Source organism: Struthio camelus, chromosome 19 (genome assembly GCF_040807025.1).
Source record: "Struthio camelus isolate bStrCam1 chromosome 19, bStrCam1.hap1, whole genome shotgun sequence".
In the NCBI taxonomy this organism is placed as follows: domain Eukaryota; kingdom Metazoa; phylum Chordata; class Aves; order Struthioniformes; family Struthionidae; genus Struthio; species Struthio camelus.
The window spans coordinates 1183468-1208983 of record NC_090960.1 but is presented as its reverse complement, the minus strand read 5'-3'; the positions used below and the strand labels follow the sequence as shown (position 1 = coordinate 1208983).

The window sequence follows — 25516 nt, the reverse complement described above, 5'->3', positions numbered from 1 at the left end:
AACCTGACTCACTATGTCTTGCAGACTCCAGTGTGCTCAGCCCTGCCAGGTGCTGAGTTCAGGGAACTCACCTCAGGATTAGGGCCTATAAAAAGAAACGGAGAGTTCTGAAGGTGACAATTTGAGGATAAGTGATTTTAAGTTGCTGATGTTGCCTACCCCATTAATGGACTCTGGTAAGAAAAAGGGTTTGGAAATCAGGCCAAGTTTCTGTCCTTATTTGGCACTCATCAGCCCCGCAGAGTGACAGATGCATGCTGGAGCACCAGGGTATTTCCATCAGGGAGATTATTTTTTCTCTTCAGTACAAGGAGAAACCTATCTTCCCAGAGTTACAAAATTCAAGTCTTGATTCTTCATTTTCATGTAGCCCAAAACCTCCGTCCTCCTTCCAGAAAGACTTCACAGCCTGGACCACAGTGGGTGTGCGATTCAGTAGCAGAGCAGCAACACCTACAGCACAGCAGGTGTGAACCACAGGAGAAACATATCAGTTGGCACGAGTAGGCTTTAGTATTTACAAATTATAATTTGCCATAACATTTAGTATAAAAGCCTATAGTTGCTCACCTTTTCTAACTAAGAAACCTTACTAAAACTGATGGGCATAAGCTCCATGAAAACAAATTCATATTTCTACATTTTATATCGGCATGTGATCTCAAAATTGCTTTCCCTAGTAACCTCATACTGGTGAGGTCTGATGCTTTTGGTTAATTTGGATTGAAGAATGTAGCTATCCCTAAAGATTTCCAAAGTTATCATAAAGACACATTAGCATCTTACAGCGTTAATGTAAACAGCTGTATGGAGGGTAAAGATGGACAAACTGTGTGAGTGCAGAAAAGGCATCATCCGCACAGGGACAGAAGCTCCACATTTAGAAGTTAAGTTCTCAGACATAACTTGGTTAAGCAGGATTTAAAGCTGTACGCCTCTTAGACAGCATTTCACAGATTAAGCTGTGCAGGCTGTTTGGAGTGCAGTGACTGACAGGGCAAGAAAGGAATAGATAAGATAGGAAAGTACTTTGACAAACACTGAGGAATGTCTTGAAACTCATCACCTAAGGACTAACGAAGTTCTCCCAAGAAATCATAACTCTGTTCCTTTATCACTGTCCACATCTCCCCTCCTCTCAGTCCCTTCTCTCCTCAAAAGGATCAAGAATGCCCTGACTGTCTGAACACACTATCACGTAAACAATTCCCCAAAATAGGATGGGGTCAAGTAAGACAACTTTGTTCTTCTTGAGAGACTACCTGCACACTGCCGTACCATTCACCGTCTGAAGAGGTCTTCCAGTTTTATCAACAGGAGGCATTCAACTCCAGCATTCAACATTTTAGCTGCTGCCTGAAACAGACACTCCTTTACACCTTCTTCAGAAGAAACCACATGCACAGTCCTTCCCAGAACAGATAACAGTTTAAAATACAAAAGCTTCATTTTGCTGAAGATTTTTTTTTAAACAGGTATTGGCTGACAAAGAGACCCACATGCAAAAGAACAGACAAAAAGCTTAAAAAAAGTTGCAGAGTAACATACTGCTATAGGTAAAATAAATAAAATAGAATCAGTATGTTTGTAACATTCAAGAGTTTAAAATTCACTATAACAGAGAAGGAAAACAATCAGTTAATACTCAGGGCATGAGCAACACAAAAACGGCCAAGTGCAGAATAAGAAATCTTTCAATCTCATTGCTTAGTCCCATATAATCCTGGAAAACAAGGCTGGGTTGGATTTCGTGCAGTAATCTAGTCGCATCCCAGTTCTGAGGCAGAATCGACTATCTGTGTCCTTCCTGGCAAACGGTCATCCAACCTACGTTAAAGGCTTCCAATGGCAGATGCTCAAAAGTCTCTCAAGGCAGTGAGTTTCCCTTTTTTGTTACAGAAGTTTTTTCCTAACATATCCTAATTCTTCCTTGAAATGATTTACAATAATCATTTCTACCTTATTCTTCAAAGCAGCTCTGCCGCTCAAGGTGAACCTCAATGTAAATGGGACAGCACAGGATGCTGTGTGGCTGCTGCACTGTGACTTAGGTCAGATTTGAATCCCAGCTTCCAAATGAAGATACATTAAACCTCACTCTTTACCATGCACACAGACAGGCTACTTAATATGATTTAATTAAAAGGATTTAAAACAGTCTAATTATTCCAAGGGAATGTTTTTTGGAACAATGCCCAAATTTGAAAAAACAGAGATATTAAAGTCCTCACAAAGAAATAAGTTATTAAAACAAGAGCAATGAAACCAGTAGTTTCAAGGGCCAGTGATGTGCAAGTGTGAGCTACCTATCTTAATCGAGTGTGTACTGGGGCCTCCCGCCCAGCACACAGACCCCTGTTCCTACTGCTCCGGAGATCTGCGTTACTGCTCACAACTGCTGTGGTTGTTCCATGATCTGTGAGGCCAGCGTGATCAGCCGGTGGAGGGGAGAGAGGAAAAAAGGAAAAAGGAAAAAGAAAAAGAGGAAGAAAAAAACAAAACAAAACAGAAAACCACACACACACACTGCAAACTCTCAGGGCAACCGTGAGGAGCTCTGAAGCCCACCCACCCCTGAAACAGATGCTGCAATGCTGAACCTGCAAGAACGGCTACCCCTTCAGAGGCAGGGTGGGAAGGTTTATTAAAAGGAGTCTCGAGGTGCTCTCTTGTGCACACGCAGACTTTGGAAAAGTATAAAGTCTAGAGCTAAGGCTCCACAATTTCTCACTGGTTACTTTCAATGTTGTATTTTAAGGCATGTAATTGGTAAACCACCAACATGATGCCATGTTTTTTTTCCCCACTATTTAGCTACTCACAAATGATGTTTATTCATTTTCAAATTGTTTCATTGGCCACATCATCAATTAAATAATTAGGAGACTTTCAGCTAGGCCTGCCATTTGTTTTAAGGACACACTATGCATTAGAGTTTGTAGCAGTCACTGTAAGGTGCCTTAACAGAGGACAGCATCACATGGCAATAAGAGGCTATTCCTTCCAGTTCAACTTGTACGGAGGATGATAAAGGCAGGCCCACATCTTATAAGGAAGAAAGAGAAAAGAGAAGGGATTTATTAAGCAATCATTAAAAGAAACAGTTTACCAGTTTATAAGATGTTCCAAAATACCAGATTCTGAAATGATAAGAAAATTCCTACAGAAGGTCTGTACTCAACTTTTTAATCAGACTGCTCAAGGTTCAAGTTTTGTCATCCAAAACTTACTACTCAAAGGCATTCGATGGTACTATGCAAAGGCAGCCCTGGAAGGAAGCACATCTACCCCAGGTCCTTCTCCTCGGCTCTAACAAAGCAGAATAGTAACTTCAGAAACAGATTATTTCTGCAACAGGTGAAAGAATTTGCTCAACTTAGGGGAAGGTACTCCTGGGATTACTACACGAGTCTAGCCTCTAGATGCCCGAGGTCCTGAACGTCCCGTCGTCGTTATATATAACCACCTCAGCAAGTCCCCGTGACTCAACTGTAAAACCCCCCTGCAGGTAACTGACGGCCATGTTCTCCAACAGCAACACTAACACCTGAATCCTGAAGGACCACTGTGCGATGTATGGCAACGCGAAAGCAGTTGGGTGTAAGAGCATATCTTAATTACCATTTTCAGTGTTAGAGAATTCAGACCGATCTCTTCTTATATTCAAAGCATCAAACAAAGCCCCTGCAGCCTGAGATGTTTCTCAGATGTTTGAAGATCTATTAACGACGAACACTAAAAATTCTGGATTTAGTTTGCTTTAAAGTTGAAAAGGTAGAACTGAATTAATTCAGAGTCCACATTTTAGGGGCAACTGTCAGGTTGATGCAACATGTTCCTCAGAACGTCTGGAACAAACTCTTAGACATGTACAATATGCCTATATATGTCAAACAATTTTATAGTCACATAATTGGCTGACTATGTTTTGTCATGCAGCAAAGCAACATCACTGACATTTAAAATGTTTAAAAATACTGAACACCCTGGAAACATAAAATAATGAAAAAGAGCATTTCCAAAATGAAAATGTTTAGTCTTCCCAAGCGAAATAAAACTCCAAGATTCGTAGTACAGCTATTTTACTTAGCTTAATGCACTTTAAGAAGTTTTGAGTAACATTATCATTCAGAAAATGAAAAGGATGAACAAGATTGTGTCTGCATAGACAAAATCAATTATGCGGAGAACACTGGAGATAACCGGATTACTTTAAGCTCCTGATAAATACTATTTTTAACCTATAAATTTCACAGTGTAGAAAATAAAATAGCAAATAGCTAATGACATGAAAAATTGAAATAAGTCCTTGTCTATAAATACTTTTTATCAGTCAATTTAGTTCAGTGATCAGTATGTTAAAGTATGATTTTGAATCCTGGTATAGAAAAAGCAATTTTATACGGCAATGCTGCTCTAGGGATACTACGTCAGGGCAACACCGAGCGGCAACTACTACATCAGTAACACGCGATAACAAAGTGACTCAACAGAACCTCGGAAAAGCCAACGCCAGCCTAAGCCTTTAAGAGCGCTGGCAGGGGCAGGAACATCTTTTTGTTACAGTCAACCTGAGGGTTATAACAAGACTTTAAATGAAGAACGCCTCATAAGGAGAGTATAAATATATAGCAGATCAGACTAAAGGAAAATTACCCTCAGCGCCACGGACAGAAATAAAGATAATAACTTTTGTGGACAGCCAGAATCACGTCTGCCGCATGACCGCCCCAGCCGGGAACACCGACCTGGCTAACCAGGCTGCGGCAAACTGCAGATCCCCAACAAGCCGAACCTGCTATAACTCCCAACAGCTTCTCACGCAGTTTATGAAACTAGTTTTTGAGAATGAAACATGCATCTATGTTTGCATGGCAAGGAACTCTTTCACATCTCCACACGTTAAGGCTAAAAAGCCCTAGAAAATTCTTGCTTAAGCAATTTCATATAACCTTTCCAAATGAGTAAGAACAACAATTAGGAATAAGAGAAGAATAAAAAAGCTATTATTTATAATAGAGCAAAATTAATCCAGGGCATTTTAATTATGTAAAGCACAAACTTATCTATGTTATGTATGAAAACATCCCTCTGAAACCTAGTCCTCACTTTATTATAAAGAAGCAGTAGGGGAATAGCAGTATTAATACTTGCACATTAATATAAAAATACAATAGGAATAACTTAGATAAATTAGAAGAGCATCATGTTACCATTTTTTTAAACTTATTTTAAAAGCATTCTACAAAGTCATCCTGTAATGACACACAAGACAATAAAAAAGGGTCAAAACAATTTCAGTAGACTTCTCAAAAGGTTTAAATTATAGTCTAGTACAGTGAAAAGGAAGCTTACAGTGACTTGTGCCATCTTTTTTGTCTTTATAAGGATTGAATCTTCAATAGTATTGCTCTTGGTTGGATGTTCAAATTCATCCATGTTTCCGTTTCTCTGAAAGTCATAAATTAGATTTTTTTTTTTTTTCACTGAACATTCAGAGATTCTCTGCAAACACCTCCAGTTCTCTTATTAGGAAAATTTTTGAGGTTGAGAAGAAAAAAGAAAAAAAAAAAAAAAGAAACTCCAAAACGAGTCGGAGAACGCAGACAAGTTTATGCATTCAGAAATCCAATTGTTACTTTAAGTCCAGATAAGCCACAGGAATCTCTGATGCTGTTGCACAAGTGTGTGCAAGGGCCGTATAGCCCATCACTATTATCTTGCTGCATCAAGTAAGAAAACTGTTACAGAAACAGACTGCAAAGATATTCTTACATCTGTCTTTACAACATATTGGCTCAAACCGTTACGCTTATTTTTGAAGTGTGTATTTATAAAACGTAAGTGAATTGCTACGTGGAAATGGTGTACATGCATCAAACACTGGATTCACAGTTTCCTAAACACCTTCCTGATTTCCTCTCTCTACTTGAGAAAAAACATCATTAAAGCCCAGCCAAACCTCAGCTAAAGATTCATTCCGGTTTGCTGCAACTCCTGTTTGAGAAATACAGAGTAAAAGTCGCGCATGAACTGTGGGTGCAAGGCACCACTATGATCTGGGGGGTTTTGGCTGGGGGGGGGGGGGGGAAGGTGACGTTTCTCCTGGTCACTGAGTTTTCTTCTCCTTAAGAAGATTTTAAAATAGAATTTATTCTATCACAAAATATAAATCAGGTTTAAAATATGCTGACATTTTGACTTTTGGTATGAAAGACACTGTAGATAAATCAACACATCAACTACCAACAAAAAAATCTTCAATAAATTTATAAACTGGGTTCCAGAGGATTACAAAAAAAAGTTACAGAATACTCAAGGACTCACATACTAACAAAGAAAGCTAACGCATGCAAAGAAAGCTAAAGCAAGCATGATTACTTGTTCCAATTGATTAGGAGTGACAAGATTTCAAAAGCGTATGCTTACGGTTTAACTTGCTGGAAGCGGACAGCCCTCAATTACCAAGCTGACACGGCCATCATCAATCACAGCCAGTTAAAGGCAGTGATCATCAGTCTTTCCACATCCCTATCACATCTCCAGGAGTTGCTGAACAAAAGCATAAACTACATTTACTCAAGCCTTAAATTATTGAACTTTAACTGTACCGTGTAGCCTCTTTAAAATCGCCTGGGTATCAAGAGATGGGAGAGCAGTAAGCACAACAGTTTGTTTGTTTGTTTGTTTTTTTTAAATGAAACCAGAGGAAATCCAGGGGTGTCTGACATCGATGCCGAGTACATCGATAGGAATAATAATAAAGAATGGAATTAACAGAAACATGAATAAACACCTCAGGAAGAGTCCATTTAGCACTGATAACGAGAAGCCATGCTTTTCTTTAGCACAAACTTTTATCTTCTAGAGGTGTTTTTTTTTTTTTTTTTTTTTTTTTTTTTTACAGAAATCAAAGAGCATGGAGATATGCCTGATATAAATCGATTTGGATACCCAGAAGACATTTAAGCAACATCTTAGAAACTAAAGCTAACACGAGATTTAGAGGAAATCTTTATCTGTATCCACATACAGATAAAGATTTGCTTAAAAATGAGGATGGCGGGGGATCATTAATTTTCTCAGTGGAAGGAAGTCCCCTGCGACACTCCGGGGGATCAGTGTTGTATCCTGCGCTGCCCAACTTTATTAACAAACATACTGAAAAGGGAGCAAGCAGTAATGCAACAGTTTGTTGATGACAGAAGGTTATTCTCAGTTACCACAGATAGACTTTGCATTACTGAGTGTTTCAGCAGTAATAAGGAAGAGGTTATACAGTAGGGACTCATTTAAATAGTGCACAAGAAGAAACAATCCTAATTTTATACATACGCAGTTAGGTTTGAACGAGCTATTGGCACTCAGAAACAAGATCCCGGCAGCACGAGGAGCTGTTCTGTGTACACAGCAGCCCACTAGCAGTCAAAAAAAGCATGTGAAGAGTTAGAAATCATTAGGAAAGCAAGAAACAAAACCGAAAGCCACGATGCCATTGTATAGCTCCAGCAACCACCTGCATCTTGAACACGGTATGCAGGTCTGGTCTTCTAGGTAGGCAATGGCTTTCACGTGGGGAATGATTAAGTGGCCTAGGATTCATCTAGGACGAAAGATGACAGAAGATCTATAACAGTAGCTTGCAAAACAAAAACCAGGCATGTCTTATTCACTTTCTCTTGGCTAGTCATTATGTCTTCCAATAAAAGAACTAGGGAAAAAAATGAAAGTATCCATTAATGTGTTCAAAACAAAAGAAAGGAGATGCACAACTTAGCCATATATTGTACTAACATTATCGTCCTACTGCCACAGGACATTTTATAGAGGTTCACAAGTGACTGAACACTTCACGATTCAAACTCATGGAAGAAAAACATATGCAGGACAGTAAAACACCCAGACACCACCTCTAGCTCAGAAAGCCATTAAGTCTATATGGCACGTGCTCAGCTCCCTCATGCGAAACTTTGACACGTCTGCTATTGGCCTCTGTGGCAGGTGGGATAGCGAGCGAGAACCAGATCCGTTCAGCCGCTCGTTTTCCAGCACATCCGCGGTCTAGTGCGGGTCCCCGTCCAGAGCGCCCTTTCATCACTACTTCATTACTCATCTTTGCTCACTCACTGCAGCCCTGGCAGGGACAAGCGCTAGAACTAAGCTAAAGGACAAACCTCTCTTGGGAGACTGAAATTCCCAAAGGACCTCCGAGGGCTGCATCTCCAGCAATTTTCTTTAAGCCACTTCTTTCACAAGTTCTTCCAAAGCATGCTAACAGTTTATGTTCCTAATAACACTCACTACTAGGTGCTTTATACCAATTAACTTCTTTTAAATTAACCGCACTACTATGGACTTTTCGTAATGCTGTTATCTCCATGCTGTTTTTCTTTTTTTTTCCTCTCCTAACTGACACCAAGCTGGCCTGCTTCCAAGTCCTCCGATGCTGCAGCTGTTTTAGTGACAAACTACATATTTAATTCATAGCAAAAATACTTTGCTTGGTTCCTTCAAAACTCTGATTAATATCTCACTCCAGTGATTTACTGCAATTTAATTTTAATACTTATTAAAACACATCTTTTTCCTTTGCCTTAAAGATAGATTTAGGTTGCAGAAAGATTTAGGTTGCCGAATGAACACCAGCTTTGGAAACACATCAAAGAATAAAAAAAATATTTATTTTGCACAATTTTATAAGTGATGAACAATCTACATGGCAAAGAATTTTTTGCATGAGCAGTAGAACAAAGCATAGGGTTTCCTTGACTTCGTTGCCTTTTTTTTTTTTTTTTTAAATCATCTAATCAGGTGCAATCTCCTTCTGAAAGTTAGGAGCATGAATGGTGTTTTCTTCCCTCCCCATATAGCTGTTAATGTCTAGTAAGAGTTGTGCCCACATCACAACGTATTCCACGTTTGACCAAGGGGGTATCAGTAAACAGTCTCTCAACTATCTCCACTCAGCTATTTTCACAAAATGTTTAGGACATTGAAGTTTTAAATTCTCAACCCTTTTTAAAAAACTGTGTGTAGTGTTTTGAGGTTACTGGGATGCAAGACACGGTGGTAAAGCCAGAACCACACACTGCATGGTTGTAAAAGCCTGGCTTCCGTAGGAAATCAGTCAGAAGTATATTCAGCCTTTGGAATGCATGTAACAACATGCATGCAAAAACAAGCAGTTTTTTAATAACCCTTGATACATCAATAAAAAGTATGTCATTTAAGAAATCTGGATCCTTTACTCTTAAGGATCTCCGAAAGTTTATCCAAAAGCAACATACTTAACTGATGCAGTTGTTTTCCACATCCACCCCAAACACAGAACATCAGCAAAATCTTATCCGGACAGGAATCCTTTAGCGGTAGCACAAGACCTTGTAATCGCTCACGCTGCTATAGAACCTGGAACGGCCACTGGTGTGACACATTTATCCCAAACTACCTGGCAAACTATCAGAGAGTTTGGCAGGAAGCCTACAGTCTCACAGAGGGTATCCTGAGTGTCACAACACTTGCACTGATGCAACTTGGTTGTTCATTTCCTCATGTTGCATGACAGCAGTGCCGGAGCAGGATTTTGCTGCAACAAGTAGTCAGACTGCAAAGAAGTAAAGGTTACAAAGACGTAAAGAGCTGCAAAAGTATGTTATGAGATAACATCGGAAATCAATTCAGCAATGCAAGAAGTGATTTCAATTTATGCATACTATCATTCAATCCTAAATTATATGGCCATATCCACAGATTCTAGGCAGCCTTTGCTCTCCCCTTGCCTTATATCTTAGGTTGTGGGCACATTAAATTATCATGATGCAAATTTATCTTGTTATCTTTCATTAAGCCTGATAACTGCATATAGTTAAATAGAGCAGAGCATGCTCCCAAATTGATGTTACAAGCAACAACTTATCCTGGCTGATACAGCCCATGAAAAATTGCTTCTGATCCTATTAACTCTTGATAACTTTAAAAATATTAAGCACTGCGAAGAAATTGTTTTATAACTTACAGAAACTTAAGTTTAAACGCTAACTCAAAACACAAGAAAAGACTCTTGCAAGTCTTTAGCAAGTTCTCTACAGATATTTGGTTAGGTTGTAAAAATCCATCTCAGTCTCCTATAGGGTAATATATTCACAAGCAGCCCAAGACTTAAACAGCTTAATTTGCTAGATGTCTAGGAGAAAATGCATTACTAGAGCTAAGCAATTACAGTGGAACATTTATTCACTTGACTGTAGTCAGCAGGGTAGTGACTTTACCTTTTCTCTGCAGAGTATTTGACCTTGCTTATAAGTCCAATGTGAAATGAATTCTAAACCATCTAACTCCCATTGTGTGGATTCAGTATTCAATAATACTTCCAAAAAAATATCTTTTGAGAAGTCTGTACAGGAGAACTGATGTTGACAGGGAAGACTAAAATCAAGAGCACTAACCTTGAATATCTGCTACGTTAGATTTGAGACAGGTGCGTTCCTTGGCAATTAAAAAGCTGCCACACATTACGAGGTTGCTCCGTCACATACGTAACTTACACCCATCAGCATACATTGTACAATAAGAATCTCTCCCTATAAAATAAAAATTCTGAGATAGCTGGGTAATTAATTTTTACTTTTAAACAATAAAGGGAATTGGTAAAAGAACTTTAATATGCTGCTTCTATACCAGATCCCTTTTCTGAGACTGATGATAATTTGATGTCTTTGATGGGTCACATCACAAAATGCTCTAACAGGATTTTAAGTACACACCAGGACACATCTTTAAAACCTTCTTAGTCAGATAACATAACTCCTAAGCAACTGTGTCATTTTAGTACTATTCCTTCTTTGTAATCGCTATTTTAAGAGCTCTTAAAGTTTCAGGCTCTGTCTCCTTGTTCCTTAAACTTAAACTGAGACATTACTCAGAGCTCATTTTAGGCTGCAGGACCACATTTGGTGCACAAATGAAATCTCAGTCTGGTTGTCTTTATATCCTGGTCAAAGGGCATCGTCCTCAACAGGAGATACTGCTAGCCCATCTTCATGCTAGAAGTTAATCTTCTCGGTAATAAATATTCAGAAGTGTCCAGTTTTGTCTGATTGCACAGTAATCTTTTAATAAAGTGATATTCAGATTCAAGAACAGCTTAATGGGCCAGGGGAAAGAAAAACAATCATCCTGAAGTTTATACTTTGTTAAGATAGTAAGGGAAGAGTTAAAAACAAAATATTTGGGGCTTTTCTCATTCTACCTCACAGATACGAGCAGGAATATAATTGCAAATAGTTTTCTTTGTTAACTCTGAATGTTTCGCACAAAACTGCGATATCTTTTCAGAAATAAACTTAAGTTGCCTAATGAAGTACTATTCGCATGCCCAAATTTGCAATGACTGAATCTCGTGTTATTTATGGGATAAAGAGCACCAGGGTCAACGCAAGTGGATCTGTAGAAGGCTCCTCCCCTCTATAATCACCAGTGATTCACTACTCTTCACTGAACACAAAGACGAGGTATTTTTAAATAGGTCACACAGAGGCTGGGTGGTAATTACAGAAAAACGTTAATCAGATTTGAGCAGGCAGAGCTGCTTATCTCTTTCAAGAAGCCTTTTTTAATATGAGGTCTTTCTTCACATCTTAGAACAAATTCACATTAAGAGTACAATGATCATATAAAAATGCTCAAGCATATGAAGATCTTGCTTGTCTGCCCATTCTAACTCCATTTTGATGATAAAATACAAAACAGAACAAACAGAGGAAGTATACAACATGTGAACGGATCCTACTGTCAGATGACTATGGAAAGGAAAACAAGAGAAAGGATGGACACTCACCTCTTGTATTCAGACAGAGGATCCAAAATTAATAGGAGTTCAGACGCTGGGTGATAACAGGAAAGAAAAAGCATTTCAGAAGGCTTCTTGGTAAGTCTCACCTTGGCAAAGCAGGCCCATTGCCTCCCCAAATGAAGGCTCGCGTATAGGAGGGGAAAGGAGTAATTAAGATAAGAATCCATCTGGTTCTTCTTGTCTTTATGTCCTTAGCTGTTTTCTTGCCAAGCAGATCTTCCTGAATGTGCATGTGGGAGACTACCAGCTGCTCCTTTCGCTTTCAAGGCAAGCTGTTTAAACTGTGCAGAAATAGCAATAGGGTATTCGAGAATGGTTGTCCTGCAGCGATTCAGGCCTTGCTACCAAGAGAGCGTACAACTGAGGCGGACATCATTGCCCAGCAGCTGCTTGAGCAGTTCAGTGATTTTTGAAGGCCGTTTCTCTTCAGAAAGCTACTCTAACCTGAGCAGTCACATTACTGCACCTTTTTCCTAAAAAAATTGGAAGATACTTGCGTGGCTCACAAGCAAAGTGTCATTTTCATTGTGGTTCCGACTTACCATTTTGGACTTCAGCAATAGCCTCCCCTTTGCCCTAGCTCCTCAATTCAAGGTCACTCCTGTCTGCAGTGTTTGCAGCTTTCAGCAAGATGGCAAGACCCACAGGATTTTCCCACTAAACTGATTTTGCAAGTTTGTTGACTTAGTTCCAGCATGCCAGATCATTGCTGATCTGCAATGTCTGACGGAAAGCATGACCGGTACAGTGTACAAAACAGCTTACTGCCACTTCTTTGTCTTCACAGTTTCTGAATATGCTTCTTTGACATCAGTTTATGCCAGAATCTCAGAGAAATCAGTATTAGGTAGTGATGCAATTTCACAGTTTCCACATTATTTTTCAAAGTCTCACTACCTAGAATGAGCCCTGTAATTGTATTAGGAAGTTTTCTACATCTACAGGTTACCCCAAATCCTTTAGCTATCATTGCTGTAGGGCACCTTTATGTACAGGTAGTGCAGTCCCACACTAAGGCAGTCCTATCGCCAGATCCCTCAGCTACAACGGTACACTTTGGGCTACTGATAACAAAGCTCCGAGGAATCTGCGCAGTCGTTTAAGATGTTAAATTCTCTAGTCACTCATCATGACCTGCTGTTGGTGCTTAATACCCCCAAGGAAAAGAAATTGGGTGGCTCAGTTTCATTTTTTATGGTATGATGGACAGTAGCACCCAGTGCACCTTCATTGACGGCTTAAACTGACACCATGGCCTTACGTTCCTTTCTGCCAAGCTCCACGGCGAAGGCAGCACTTTCCAGGAGAGAGGTGGAGTGGATGGCTGGGTTGGTAGCAAAAGGAGCCATTATATGATGATTTAGCAGAATTTGTCAAGGTCCTTACATTTAGTAAAATCTAATATATAATAGTGTTAACTATATCAAAGCTTGATGTGTGGTATACTATTCCTCGTTTTTATCTAGTAAGTAGTCCTCACGCATCTTCACAAAGTCCATAAAAACAATACTGACCAATACTTAGCTCATAAACACAATACATTTTTTAAACAGAGAGTGAATGCTCACAGGAGGGTTTCAGCAGAGAACAAACTGTCTTGTGACCTTTTTAGTTTGGTAGATTCCTAAAAGATTTTTAGTGACTGTGAACACCTAGACATTGCCAAGTTCAACCTACTGCAACGGTGTTTCTTAAATATCTTTCGTGGACCCACAGAGATTATTAGTGAACCTCAGAAGTGTGCATGCAGATCACTCTGAGAACCACCAAAAGGAGAGTTACAAGTCAGATGCTGCCTTAGACTGGAGTGGAAAGCAAATAGCTATGTCTGCTTTTTGCTCTGAATCGTCTTTTATTAGATTTTGTCCTAATTTTCCGCATATTCACAAGGCATAAGAAGGTGGCTTTTATCATTTATCCTACTTGGAATTTGTGCTTTCCTGTCTAAACTACCAGTTCTTCTGGAGAGATATTTTACAAAAAAAGCACACTAATAATGAAATGCAAAATAGTGCCAAGACAATTTTTCACGTGGAATGAGAATGTCAACAACTGCTTTTGGCAATTATACTTGTTAATCTCTTTTCTATGACAAACTTTTTTTTCAAAAAAAAAAAAAGCTATTTTATGATCTTTAACAAGACAGCAAAGGATTGATATAACAAACTTTTGCAGAGCCTGAAACAGCTGCCAAGCTCATGAGGCTGTTGGGAAATAAAAACAACACATAACAATCCTCTTAGGAGAGCATGCAACAAAAAAAACAAACAAAAAAGACACTGCGACCTTGTTTAACAAAACCAGGCTTTCCTAAACCATCTGCAGAGTAAGGAGACCAAGGACAAGTTTTTCCATTCCCCTTTGGAATGCTACAGTATTTCTTTTGCAGGAGCAATTAATATTTGCTGTTGTTTTAAAAGAAAAACCCTACAGAAATAATGGAAAAGCATGACTCACAGAGAAACCAATAATTAGGTCATGTGTTCAATTAGCTCTCATACTTAACTAGTTACTCTTTAGGAAATGCTCAACCTTTGATGTGCAGCAGGCAACTTACCAACTAATTAGGCAGAAGGAAGCAATGCAAGGAATGAAATCTCAGAAACCATATCAAAGCCCAGAGATATCTAATGAGGGAAACAACAGCATCAACAACAGAAAACATGCACAAAAAGGTACAAGGCTTTAAATGATCTGCTTCAAGTATCTTGGCTATACTTCCTTTGAAATTAAGACAAAACTGTTGGGAAGGAGACTCAAAGACAAGAAGCAGCAGCCTTGTTTGATCAGAAAAGCCTCACTATTTCCTTGAAGGCTTGGCACAAAAAAAATATAATCTATCCATATTGTATGAGTAGTTTCCTCAGAGAGCATTGTTTATTGCTGGATGCCAACTGTAAGAGCCAATATACACCATACGATATTGGATTAAAAGCACAATGGGACATAGACACTGCTGAGCATCTCAACCTGCACAATGGGACACAGGCACTGCTGAGCATCTCGACCTGGCACCAATCACTTGCAAAAGATATAATATACAGCCATAATATAACTGACACGTCTATTAATGCTACATATCAAAGGAACAGGCATGCTTACTTGGGATTAGTACTTAGTTTCTCAGTTTCCTTAGGCCAATGTTCTACTATGATGTCAATAAAAGATTGCTCAATCCTCTCCTCAATTATGTCACCCCTTTGAATTGAGTCACAAATTGGTACAACCACATGACAAATGAAATAGGTTGGAAAGACCTAAAACATGCCTGGCTCTGCCAGATTAATGAGTTCAGCTTATGTTACTGCCTGTCCCTTAATAATGACACTAATGTAAGAAAAGTAATCAGTACAAGAATTGCATAAAGAACAGCAACAAAATCACTGTGTGACAGTGCTTTATCCATAACGTTTATTAATACGCTGTCCTCGGTGATTAAGGATGCTACAGATGTAGGCATTCTCAAATGTCAATATTTGCTTTCAAGCCACCCTTCCCAAAGGCTCACTCATTTAATTTTGCCTTCTAGATCTCTCAAGTCCATCCACATTTTTGGCCTAAGTAAAATCCTTCATGGCCATTCTTCACTCCAGTGAAATGCATTCAGATGGAACTATATTGAAATACTCAAAAGAAACTCCAGCAGAAATTAGACAATCAAAATAAGACATTACTGAAGATGATTATCTTAGTAAGAAAGGGAAAAGTGGAGAGAAGAAAAAGGGAGATAATGTACCACTTGAAATAGAAAAATCAATACTGTAATTGACTGGTTTTTCCTTTGTTTTATTTAGCAAGAGGGTGGGAGATGAAAAAGTAGTAGTTCTTTGGGGCATAATGTTTAAAGCTAATTGGCTTTGCTGGTGTTAGCTATCACAAAAGGAAGCGCAAAAGTCCCAGAGCTCCAGGCCTGAAAAAGGTAGAAGGGGAAGTGGGGGAAATAGATGTTGCAAAGATGACAAATTACAAATCTTTCTGTGGTTAAATCTTACTCAGAGGTACAAAACTCTCACGCTCCATTAGGTTAAATATCACAGGAGGTAAGAATCCTGAATTCCATAGAAGAATTGACCTTCAGCTTGAAGTCTCTACAAAGGCCTCTACAAAATCAAGGTGCCACCAACACAATTTTGTAAGCTCTCAAAACATTGCAGGGAGTTATCAGACAGTGCAGATTTCACAAATAACTCAACAGTATAAATAAAATGTGCAATATGTTGCAGCCAATCTTCCCGTCTCCTACTCCTCATTCTGAAATTAGTTATAAAACATGCTCTGCCAAGTTGACAAAAACGCCCTTATGTGATGGGCTCATTCCCTCCTGTGGCCGCTTCCTCGTTGTATTTCACGCTTTCATACGCTAACATTTCATCCTTTTTTTCAGATTCAAGTAAAATTTTCTTCCCATATGAGATTCCTGTTGATCTGGATGCATATAATTCTCTCTTTGCTTTCTTCTTTAAGGCAGCATCCTGCGCTAGGAGAATCCCGGTCTGCTAGGACTGCCGCCTCTGAGGGGAAGCGCTGGCCAGGAGTAACGGGGTGATGACGTGGGAGGCTGGACAGCATGATGACTGCAGCTCATCTGCGTGCTTTGCAGCGTAGTCACTCAGATAGCTCAGAGTGCTTCGCACCTTGACACCTTCACTGGTTCACTTCCAAATCTCTCCAAGACTCGGGGCCAAGGTCTGTTCTCTTCAGAGGTGAGATGTCACCCAGTGACACTGAACAGTTGTGCTGCTGCAGCTGGCTTCAATGGACAATAAATATTCAGGGTGCTCCAGGGCTCGTTCCCTCCCCCCTGAAGCCCCTGCACACATCGTAGTAGGGCTAGAGACCGACGTCCTCCTTAAACATAGCAGAGAACGCAGCTTTCCTTTTCTTCTAAGCCATCTATGAGCCTTAACTGTTGAGTATTGTAATTAAACCTTATTCCTTACAACAGTCCAGCTTAAAAGGATAAAAGGTGAGTACCACATCAGTCCTCTGATTTTCCTGGTAGCAAGGCTGCCCGAGTTCTTTGTCGGATTTCATGAACGTGCTGATCACCAATGTTGCTTCAAGCTTGAAGAACATGCTCTTTCTAATTACTGTCTACATATCCTCTTCCAGTTCTGTGCAGCATTTTCTCTGACCTAACATCTGCTCTTTCCACTCAAGTGAAATTTCTCTCACCAAAATCCCTGCTTAGTTCATTTTGCTAGCTAATGGCCAGAACTGCTCTTTTAAAAATTACCTCTCCAGCACTTCGGAAGGCTCATCTTTGTGAGAATTACAGCAAAGCCCTACCAATGGTCCTCTCCTCTGCACCCTTTAAACCTGATTTCTTTCCATGATCTCATGTGCAAACAAAATTTAATTACAACCCTGTACTCTGGTCTGTTCCAAGCCATCAGCACATTCTCTTCAAAGAACTCCCTTGTAAGAACTTCCTTCTTGTTTCCATTTCAGGTCCCTCTTTAGAAACCTATCACGCCATAACATCTACCAAAACTATAAGAGTTAGGCTTCTGTTGTGCTAAGACCCTGTCACATTGACCGATATTATTTTGCAGTCTCCTTGTACTCTCCCATTTATCTATATCAGTTTTATTTCAGATGGCAAGCTGTGTGGCAGTGTTTCCGTTCCACGTGTGCAGCACCTTGCTTAACTGAAGGCTCCTACGTGCTGCTGTAGTACAAATACAAGAAGGGGTTGTAACCCACACCACACCACACCTAAGGGAGTCACAGGCATCTCTTTCTGGGTTTTCTCACAGCTAGCTATGTAAAAAGTCTATTGCACGGCACAAATTCTCAGGAAAAGAATTTTTTTTTTTTAAAAACTTAAAACATTCATTTTAGTTGAAACAAGGTCCACCTTCTCCAATGTTAAGACTGCGCTGCATGAGCAATGCAGGAATGTGAACGTTTGTGAAATACCTTTCTTCACCTCACCTTTATGAGCATCATTTTTTGACCTGCCAGTGGTAGAACTGGGAAAGTTTCTATCAGAGAATACAGATCAAAAAGCTTCTGGTGTAGGAGTGCCAGTGGGCTTCACTTGGACTGGTTAAAAAAAATCATCACAACAGAAGTGTCAAAATTATTGAGGATGATGAGAGAAAGGAAGAAAGTCTTGTGAATTTTCTGGGCAGTTTAGAGTTAAAGAAATAAACTGGTCAAAAGCCATAGTCAACAAAAATAAAAGAAATTCTATAATTTCATGCAAATTTAACGAACATATGCTCCAAACTGCTTCATACCAGATCCTGAATTATGTAAGCTGTGCATCATTCAACCTACAATTCTGCCTTTGGCTACACTAGCAGATACAAATACAGGCAGGCAGATACAAAAGAACGGGAACTAAGCACACTCTAATGTCCAGGGAAGGCTAAAAGCCAAGAGACTGAAACGTCCATCACAAAAAAACGCGAAAAAAAGCCTGATACCCTTCTAAAAAACATAACCAACTATCACAGATAAATCTAATCTAGTAGCATCCTGTACAACATTCCCTGCTTAATGATCATTTTACAAGGCAGAACCGGTGCTTTTTATACGAAATACTGTAGCCCAGTCCAGAGGCTCCCAGCCAAGAGGATGCAGAGAAACATTTACTTTCTCTCAAACCAGCGCATGAGGAACAGGAACACAGTGCTGTACAGGAGAGCTGCGGAAAGCTGACCACCATCTTCATCCTCTCCAATAACCCCTCTGTTCCAGCTCTGCAGGACGTTACAGCAAGGGACTCAAGCCCCAGGCTTTGCTGATAAATGAATGTAAACCGTGATTTAAGTAACAGTAGCTTCTGTTCATAAAAATCCACAGTAGCTACTGCATGCTGATAAAGCATCTCACTGCAGCAGCACTTTGAAGAATCGGCAATCTATTATTCCTATTTTCAAAGTCTGCTGACTTTTAACGAAGGAAGGTTCCTACCTTTTACGTGACTTAACATGCAATGTTGCCAAGAAAACTAAAAAGAACACACCCGCTGTGTCTCTTTCACCATTTCCCACCAAACAACAGGGAAAATATTTACTACTTGCTGCCAGCACAAGCAGACTAGTGTTCTTGCTGGTCAGTCACTAGAACCTTGCACCTAACCCGGACAATACTCTGCAAAGGGAAGTAAAAGAATATCACAAGCAGAGAAATACTATTTCAGTGTGATCAATTTCTTACCTAAATATTTTAAATACTATGTGAAGAACTCCGAAAGAAACGTATCAAGTATTTCTATTTTAAGCAATTAGAGTGATAGAAGGTGCTGTCTCAGCCAAAAGCTCTCCTTTTTCGGGGCGTTCTCAGCAACCGGCAAGCCCGGCGGGGCTCAGCTCCGCCGAGCGCTCTCCGAGCCATCGGCCGGCAGACTCCCCAAACACCAGAACGGTTGCAGGGAAGGTTTTTTTCTTGGGCCTTCAGGGAGAAGGGAAGTCCCCTCCAATCACGCTGGGTATTATGGGGTCCTGCGCTCTTAACTTTCACTACCCTTTTCTCCTTCCATTCTCATCTGCTTAAGCAACCCCTTTTATCCCCTGTAATTGAGCCTGCTTTCCAGATTACCCTCAGATGTAACCCCTTCAATGCCCAGAGGGACTCAACACCCCTTACACAGGGTAACATTCAAGAAGGGTTGGTTTTTACTTCATTCCACTTTTTCCACCTAAATTATCTCTACACTAAATTGTAAGAACTCGTTAGGAAAATTCTTCAGAGAGATAAATTCTTCATTGTATCCCTGCAGCTTTGTAATCTCCTACTCCCTCCAATAAAGTTTTCATTTGAGACTTGCAGTGAAATGACTGAATGTTGTTTAACTGCAGTATTTTGCAGATGAAACAACAGCTGAAATGTTTTTTCACTCCTGCAGCACACAAATTTATGTAGCTACAAACAATAAGGCAAAGTCCTAAATTTAATCAGAAGAAATACTTCAAGTAATGGCAAGCTGATAAATTATGTAGAAGGGGCTCAATAAGACCTGCCAAGGAAATACGCATCAGCTGCGCAGCCTGTGAGCTTTCAGAAACAAAGAATTTTCACACTTGCCCCTTTTAAGGTTTTGTTTTGTTTTTTTTTTTTACTTAAGCTATTTGTATTTAACAAGTATTTAACAGATATTGATTCAAAAAACATCCTACAATTATCAGCAGACAAAATAGGATTGCACTGGTAGTGATATCATAAGGCTGTTCATACAGGGTTTATCACAGTATGACACTGGGCAGGCTAACAGAATAAGTTCACTGGTAGTTAGCATCATTTGTGCCTTTGCAATAAGATATTAATGATAGGTATTTCCTAGTTTAAGCACTCACACTGACAACCCAGTAATATTGGCTATTTCAGGAGATTGTAATGATCTGGGCCTTATTTCAGATTGCCTAGTTTTCCCCCAAGTCGTCTCCTTTCTGTCAAATCTTCAACCATTCCAAAACACTGAGAAAGAGACAAAACTAGATGTATTAGTATTTATATGAAAGGTCTAGGAAATTCAATAATGTTCCTATTGTTTTATTGCAGATGGCACATCAACTTCTCTTTATTACTGCAGAAAACTCAAGAGCCCTGTAGAGTGCAATAAAATGGTACGTGTTTAGCTTTGCAATGCTTCAAAGGGCTGTGATTTACTGTTGAGAACCCGGCACCTTGCACACAAGCATCTGAGCTCCGTAATTGCTTCTATGTTTTGTGCAAACTCTACAAGGCAGCGTGAGGTCTGCCCACACATAGAGTACCTGCTGCTTCCAGACGCCTGTCCCTCATTCCTCAGTAACATGGGCTCCGTTATTAAAGAGCGGAGAAAAAGGTTTGTTTTCACCTTTGCATCAAGATGTTTTACTCTATTTGATTTTAGACACTATTTGAATTTTCTCTCCCAGATCTTTTGTCTGCTAGAGAGAGATTAAAAGAGTAAACTGCCAGTGCACCAAAAGGGAAAACACAAAAGTAAATAAGCTTGTCTTAAATATATCCCATATACGCTTAAAGACAAGTCTTTCTTACATACATAGAACGTAAAAATGCAACACTTCTGAAGAAAGCACACCTACTGAACATTCAAATTTAAAGTATTACGTAGAAAATTATCCACAGGTTTAAGTAATGTAAACGTTCCACCACTAAGCATGCTAAGTTTTCTTCAGGTAATGCTTTTAGCTTTTACTGAACAATAAACTCAGTTCTAGTCACCCAATCCAAAGTAAGCAGGTGGAGGTACCAAATATATGCAAGAAGTAAAGAACCTGTACTAACCGTACCTGAGCTCCAACTGCCCTGAATATATTATTCTTTCCCTCAAGTTTAGAGGGGAGACTTTGAATGCATTCAATGCAATAATTTCAGAAGAATATGAATTTTAACAAATCATTGTAGGACTTAGTATTTTAAACAAACACCCCAGACATGCTTAAGCAAAGTGCTAGCCAAGACAGACAGACAGCTAGAAAGCTATCAAGTTTGACAGCTTGCAAGAATTTATTTGCACAGATGGATTAAGGAGGCAACAAATGCTGCAAGACCACTATGCCACATGATAGATACATAACTTTGTTTTCAGTTTAAGTGGAAAGTCTGTCACAGAGAAGGATCATGTCTATAGCTACAGAGGAGAAGCCCAAGGAATATACACTTACTCTTGGCTGCCAGTTTTCATACTGCTTCTGTAAATTTGCACCAATCGTTTCCAGAGCTTTTTGAGGACCCATTGATAGAGGATCTAAGAAATATAACACAAACAAGTGTTTTTGACCACAACTAAATCATTCACCTTGACAAGAGGCAAAAAGTTATTTCCAATGCTACTTGCATTTGCTTTAACACAGACCTCTAGCTACTCCAGGTTTTGTTTCTGTAAAATCTAGATCTACAACCTGGATGACCAGTCTGCACCAAGTGCGACAACACCCTCGGCAGAAGACAGACACCAATCTAGTGCTTTGCGTGCAAGAAACAGGATGTAACGGTATCTTTCAGGCAGTTAGTTAAAAATTTATAAGCATTATATACTCTTCATGGAAGTTACTTCAGTAAAATATCCAAAAATTAGCCCTACATTCTTCACTCAGGTAAAAATTAAAAACCATTAAAGCCTGTCAGATTGTCTTCAAAGTATTAAACATAAAATCTTTTTTGAAAGAGGGGAGAGGCATAACATTTTTCTTTTAATATTGAAAAAAGTTTCTGTAATAATGACAAAAAATTAAATAACCATTTCATTTAAAAAAAAAAAAAAAAAAAAAAAAGGTAGATCATCTCCAAAGCAGTAAGCAATGGAAATAGATGAAGAAAGGTTTTGTATTTATCAAGAAACATTTATCATCTAATATTTAACTAATTTTTAAGTTAATTTTGCCATTAGGTAATTACTGCCATTCAAGGCAATACAATTTCAGCTTCAGCTTATGGGCTTTATTCAAAAACTGTGGCCATACAATTGATAACATTAACAAATTTCAAAAAAAAACCTAGAAGCTGATGCTTTGCAATATAATATAAATTATTACTTTAACAGCATTTAAAAAAAAATCAGTGAAGTCATATTTTAAATCATCTTTATAAATATTCCACTTCATACCACCAGAAACAAATATTTTAAAGTATGATGAAAGCAGGGGTTTTCTAGTTACTTTTCTTAACAGATTAAAAGCTAGAATTTCATTTTTATTTAAACTTTAATATTCTTTTGTAGACCTGCAGGTTCCTTAGAGCAGAAGGGGTGCTCTGCTTTTACAGCGCCCATTCTGCTCTAAGGAACCTGCAGTTTCAGCAGTCAATGACACACATTTTAGAAATGTCTCTACATACTGCATCAATTTTTGTCACTCTGAACTGCAACAGCCCTCTTGCTATTAAAGGAAAGCTTCAAGCAGATACCCTTGAGCTGCTGAACAGTAATTCCCTGAAAGTACTCACACTGCCTCATAACGCCTTTTGCTAGTTAATATGTCATTAGCTGCTGCTCAAATTAAAAGCAAAACAAAACAAAACCCCAAAACAGCATAAATCTGGCAAAACAGCCAGATTTTTTTGGAGCCCTTCAAAAGGATCAAAACGAATTTCAGGGAAAAAAAAAATTCAGCAGCAGTCTGACAGCACAAGAACATACTTTGTGGATTCTGGAATACCTTCAGAGCAGTTAGCATTATTAGCAAAACTCTTTATACAAAAATAACGTACATTGGTGCCCTTCTAAGAGCAAAATAGTGAAAACAATTGATTTTCCTAAATAAAGCTCATGCCTTTACAGTCATTATGCAGGCCTTCAACTTCCCTCATTCAGTGTATGCATAAAGCTAATGAAAGGACTAAAGAAACATAGGCCGTGATACCTTCAGTACAACCATGGCATGAAGTTCTCAATGCCTTACACAGTGTCAAGTTGACATTGTAGCATAGATGTTGGCTAAAGCTTAATTTTGGATAAAAACAAAGCACTTGGATGTTTTAAGGGTGCATCTGGAAGGTACAATGAGAACTGCAACTGGCTTCTGATGGCAACTGACTGCCCTTTGTTCCTAGGGTTCACAAGCTGGTGGCCGTGGTTCAATCTCAGAATAGCAATTGCACCCAACATGATTTCCATGCTTTCATCTACATCTGACAGAGATATTATGTTGCCGCAATACACACCGCTAGCTTCTAAGACCGTTATATAGAAGAAGAAAAACGGGTGGATATTTTTGGAGATTACATTTAAAGTTGCCCAGAAAAAGAAATGGGTACTTGTATATATATAACAAAAACTTAATTAAGAAAGTGCATTGAAAATTCTCTTTGTTGATGATGTTAACTAATAACTTTAAAATAAAGACTCCATAATGCCGTTCATTCTCTCTGCTCTCCACCCAATTAAGTTTTTGGTGAGTTCCACATATCTGTGAGAAACGGCAGCTGCTCCTTCCACTGAACGAGGGCATTTGCTGGTGCGTGCTCGTGGCATTTTAAGTGCTTTAATATCATTAGCATGTTTAGGTTAAAAGAAATGCTACAGATTCAACAAGCAGGGAGGCAAGGTTAGAAACAAGAAGCTCTAGAAGTTTTTAAAGGAATTCAGTTTGTGCAATGATTAATTTGCTTCTGTAGCCCATTAAAAACTCCAGAGTCTAGGATTACAAGGGTCTGCATGTTACTTGCTGAAGAGTGAATGTTTTCATCTCCTAGTTTAAAAACACATCTCTCCTAGACAGCTTTCTTACACAAAGTAATTGCTTCTAATATTACTTCAAATTTGTCTCATCCTGATAATTAGATTTGACCCACAAAACCAAGGGAATTTCATTTCTTAGCAAAAGACTAAGAATTTAGTCCAACACCGCCTCAAAGTAGCAAGCCTTTGCGTTGGACTGCTGGCAAGATGTTCTAGGAAGAATTTGGGGTCTTCTAAATTCATGCTAAATTCATGCTCTGCCACAGAGCAGTCTTCTCGACATGCAGTACAGCTCATGTATTTTACAGGCACTTATTTTTCTACTATATGATGCAGAGTTATTTTAAACCTTTGCAGATCAGAATACTCTCAAGATGCAACTGTTCAGAGATTTACTTAGACTTTTATAAATCTACAACAACAACAAAAAAGCTAAGTAGCAGCTTTTTTTTAAATCTCCATGCTGTCTCATTTTAGAGCAAAGCTGGGAAGATGACCTACAGCAGCAGTTACCACTTGACACAATTAATTCATATAGACACATTCAAATTAGATGCCAGAGATTACCTTTTGTTTACCCTAGTTTTAGGTCTAGGAAACATATGACTGAGACCACAGTATATGCTATACTTCAGGATTCGTAAGAGTAACAGTTAAGCGCAGTTTGGAAATTTTCAAGACTTACCTATCCAGCACTCCAGACGGGCACAGGGAGTTGTCTTCACCACATCAGGAGGATCCACGCCAACATTTAGGCACAAAACTAAGGCAACACTAACAGTCTTCATCTAGAAATAAAAGACAATAAATGCTTACTTAGTATAGAAAGTAATCAATTTTTATTTGTGTTAGAATTTTACTACTACAACAACTTTGGAAGAATTTCAACTAAAGCTTCATTATCTGCTCTTTAACACGGACTATTTTAAGCAAGGCACGACTGACTGTATTTTCTCCTTTTTTTTAAGTATACCGGTACTTAGATTTTACGTTACTATTTTTATCATTTCCACAGCCCTTTCTTCAACTATACAGCATGGAAATAGATATCACTGGACTTCTGCTAAGCATCTTAAATTAGTCAATGTCTAACTGAAATACATTATTAATACAAGTGAATGTGCTATTCAGGGTTCCTGATTAACATTAGAATATAGAATGCCCTTTCTAATATTATGTCCAAAAGAAATAAGAGGAAAAAAACACCTAAGCAACCAACAAATAAAGTTTAGCCAATGTTTTTCTGTTTTCCTAAGACCCCTAACATGTTAGTTATCCTGGATATGTCTTACAGTTCTCTGAAAGTATAGGGTGTATTATAGACAAGAACCTTAGTGCAAGGTTCTCTTATCCAAAGGATTTACTAAAGGATTTTGTGGGGTTTTGGGGTTTTTTTGTTTTTGTTTTCTAATATTGCCATTTTCAGGAGCAGTTCTGTACTTTGCTACCTTTTATTCTTCTGTCCGAAGTTCTGCAGTGGGAGAAGTTTTGGTAGACAAAAAGGGATATCTTGGAAATCTGTGTGCATA

At 38.9% G+C, this 25516-nt stretch overlaps 1 protein-coding gene across 4 annotated transcripts in view; it reads right to left on the bottom strand.

Annotated features, from left to right (window-relative positions):
* The window catches only part of RPTOR (regulatory associated protein of MTOR complex 1), a 175905-nt gene that overhangs the window by 131630 nt on the left and 18759 nt on the right, over nt 1–25516 (bottom strand). For all 4 annotated transcript variants that reach the window (XM_068913312.1, XM_068913311.1, XM_009682674.2 and 1 more), the window contains exons 2-3: nt 24673–24775; nt 21475–21557 (exon numbers count right to left, since the gene is read on the bottom strand). In XM_068913312.1, coding sequence (XP_068769413.1) covers nt 21475–21557; nt 24673–24775 — 186 coding nt within the window. The remainder of the gene's footprint in view (nt 1–21474; nt 21558–24672; nt 24776–25516) is intronic.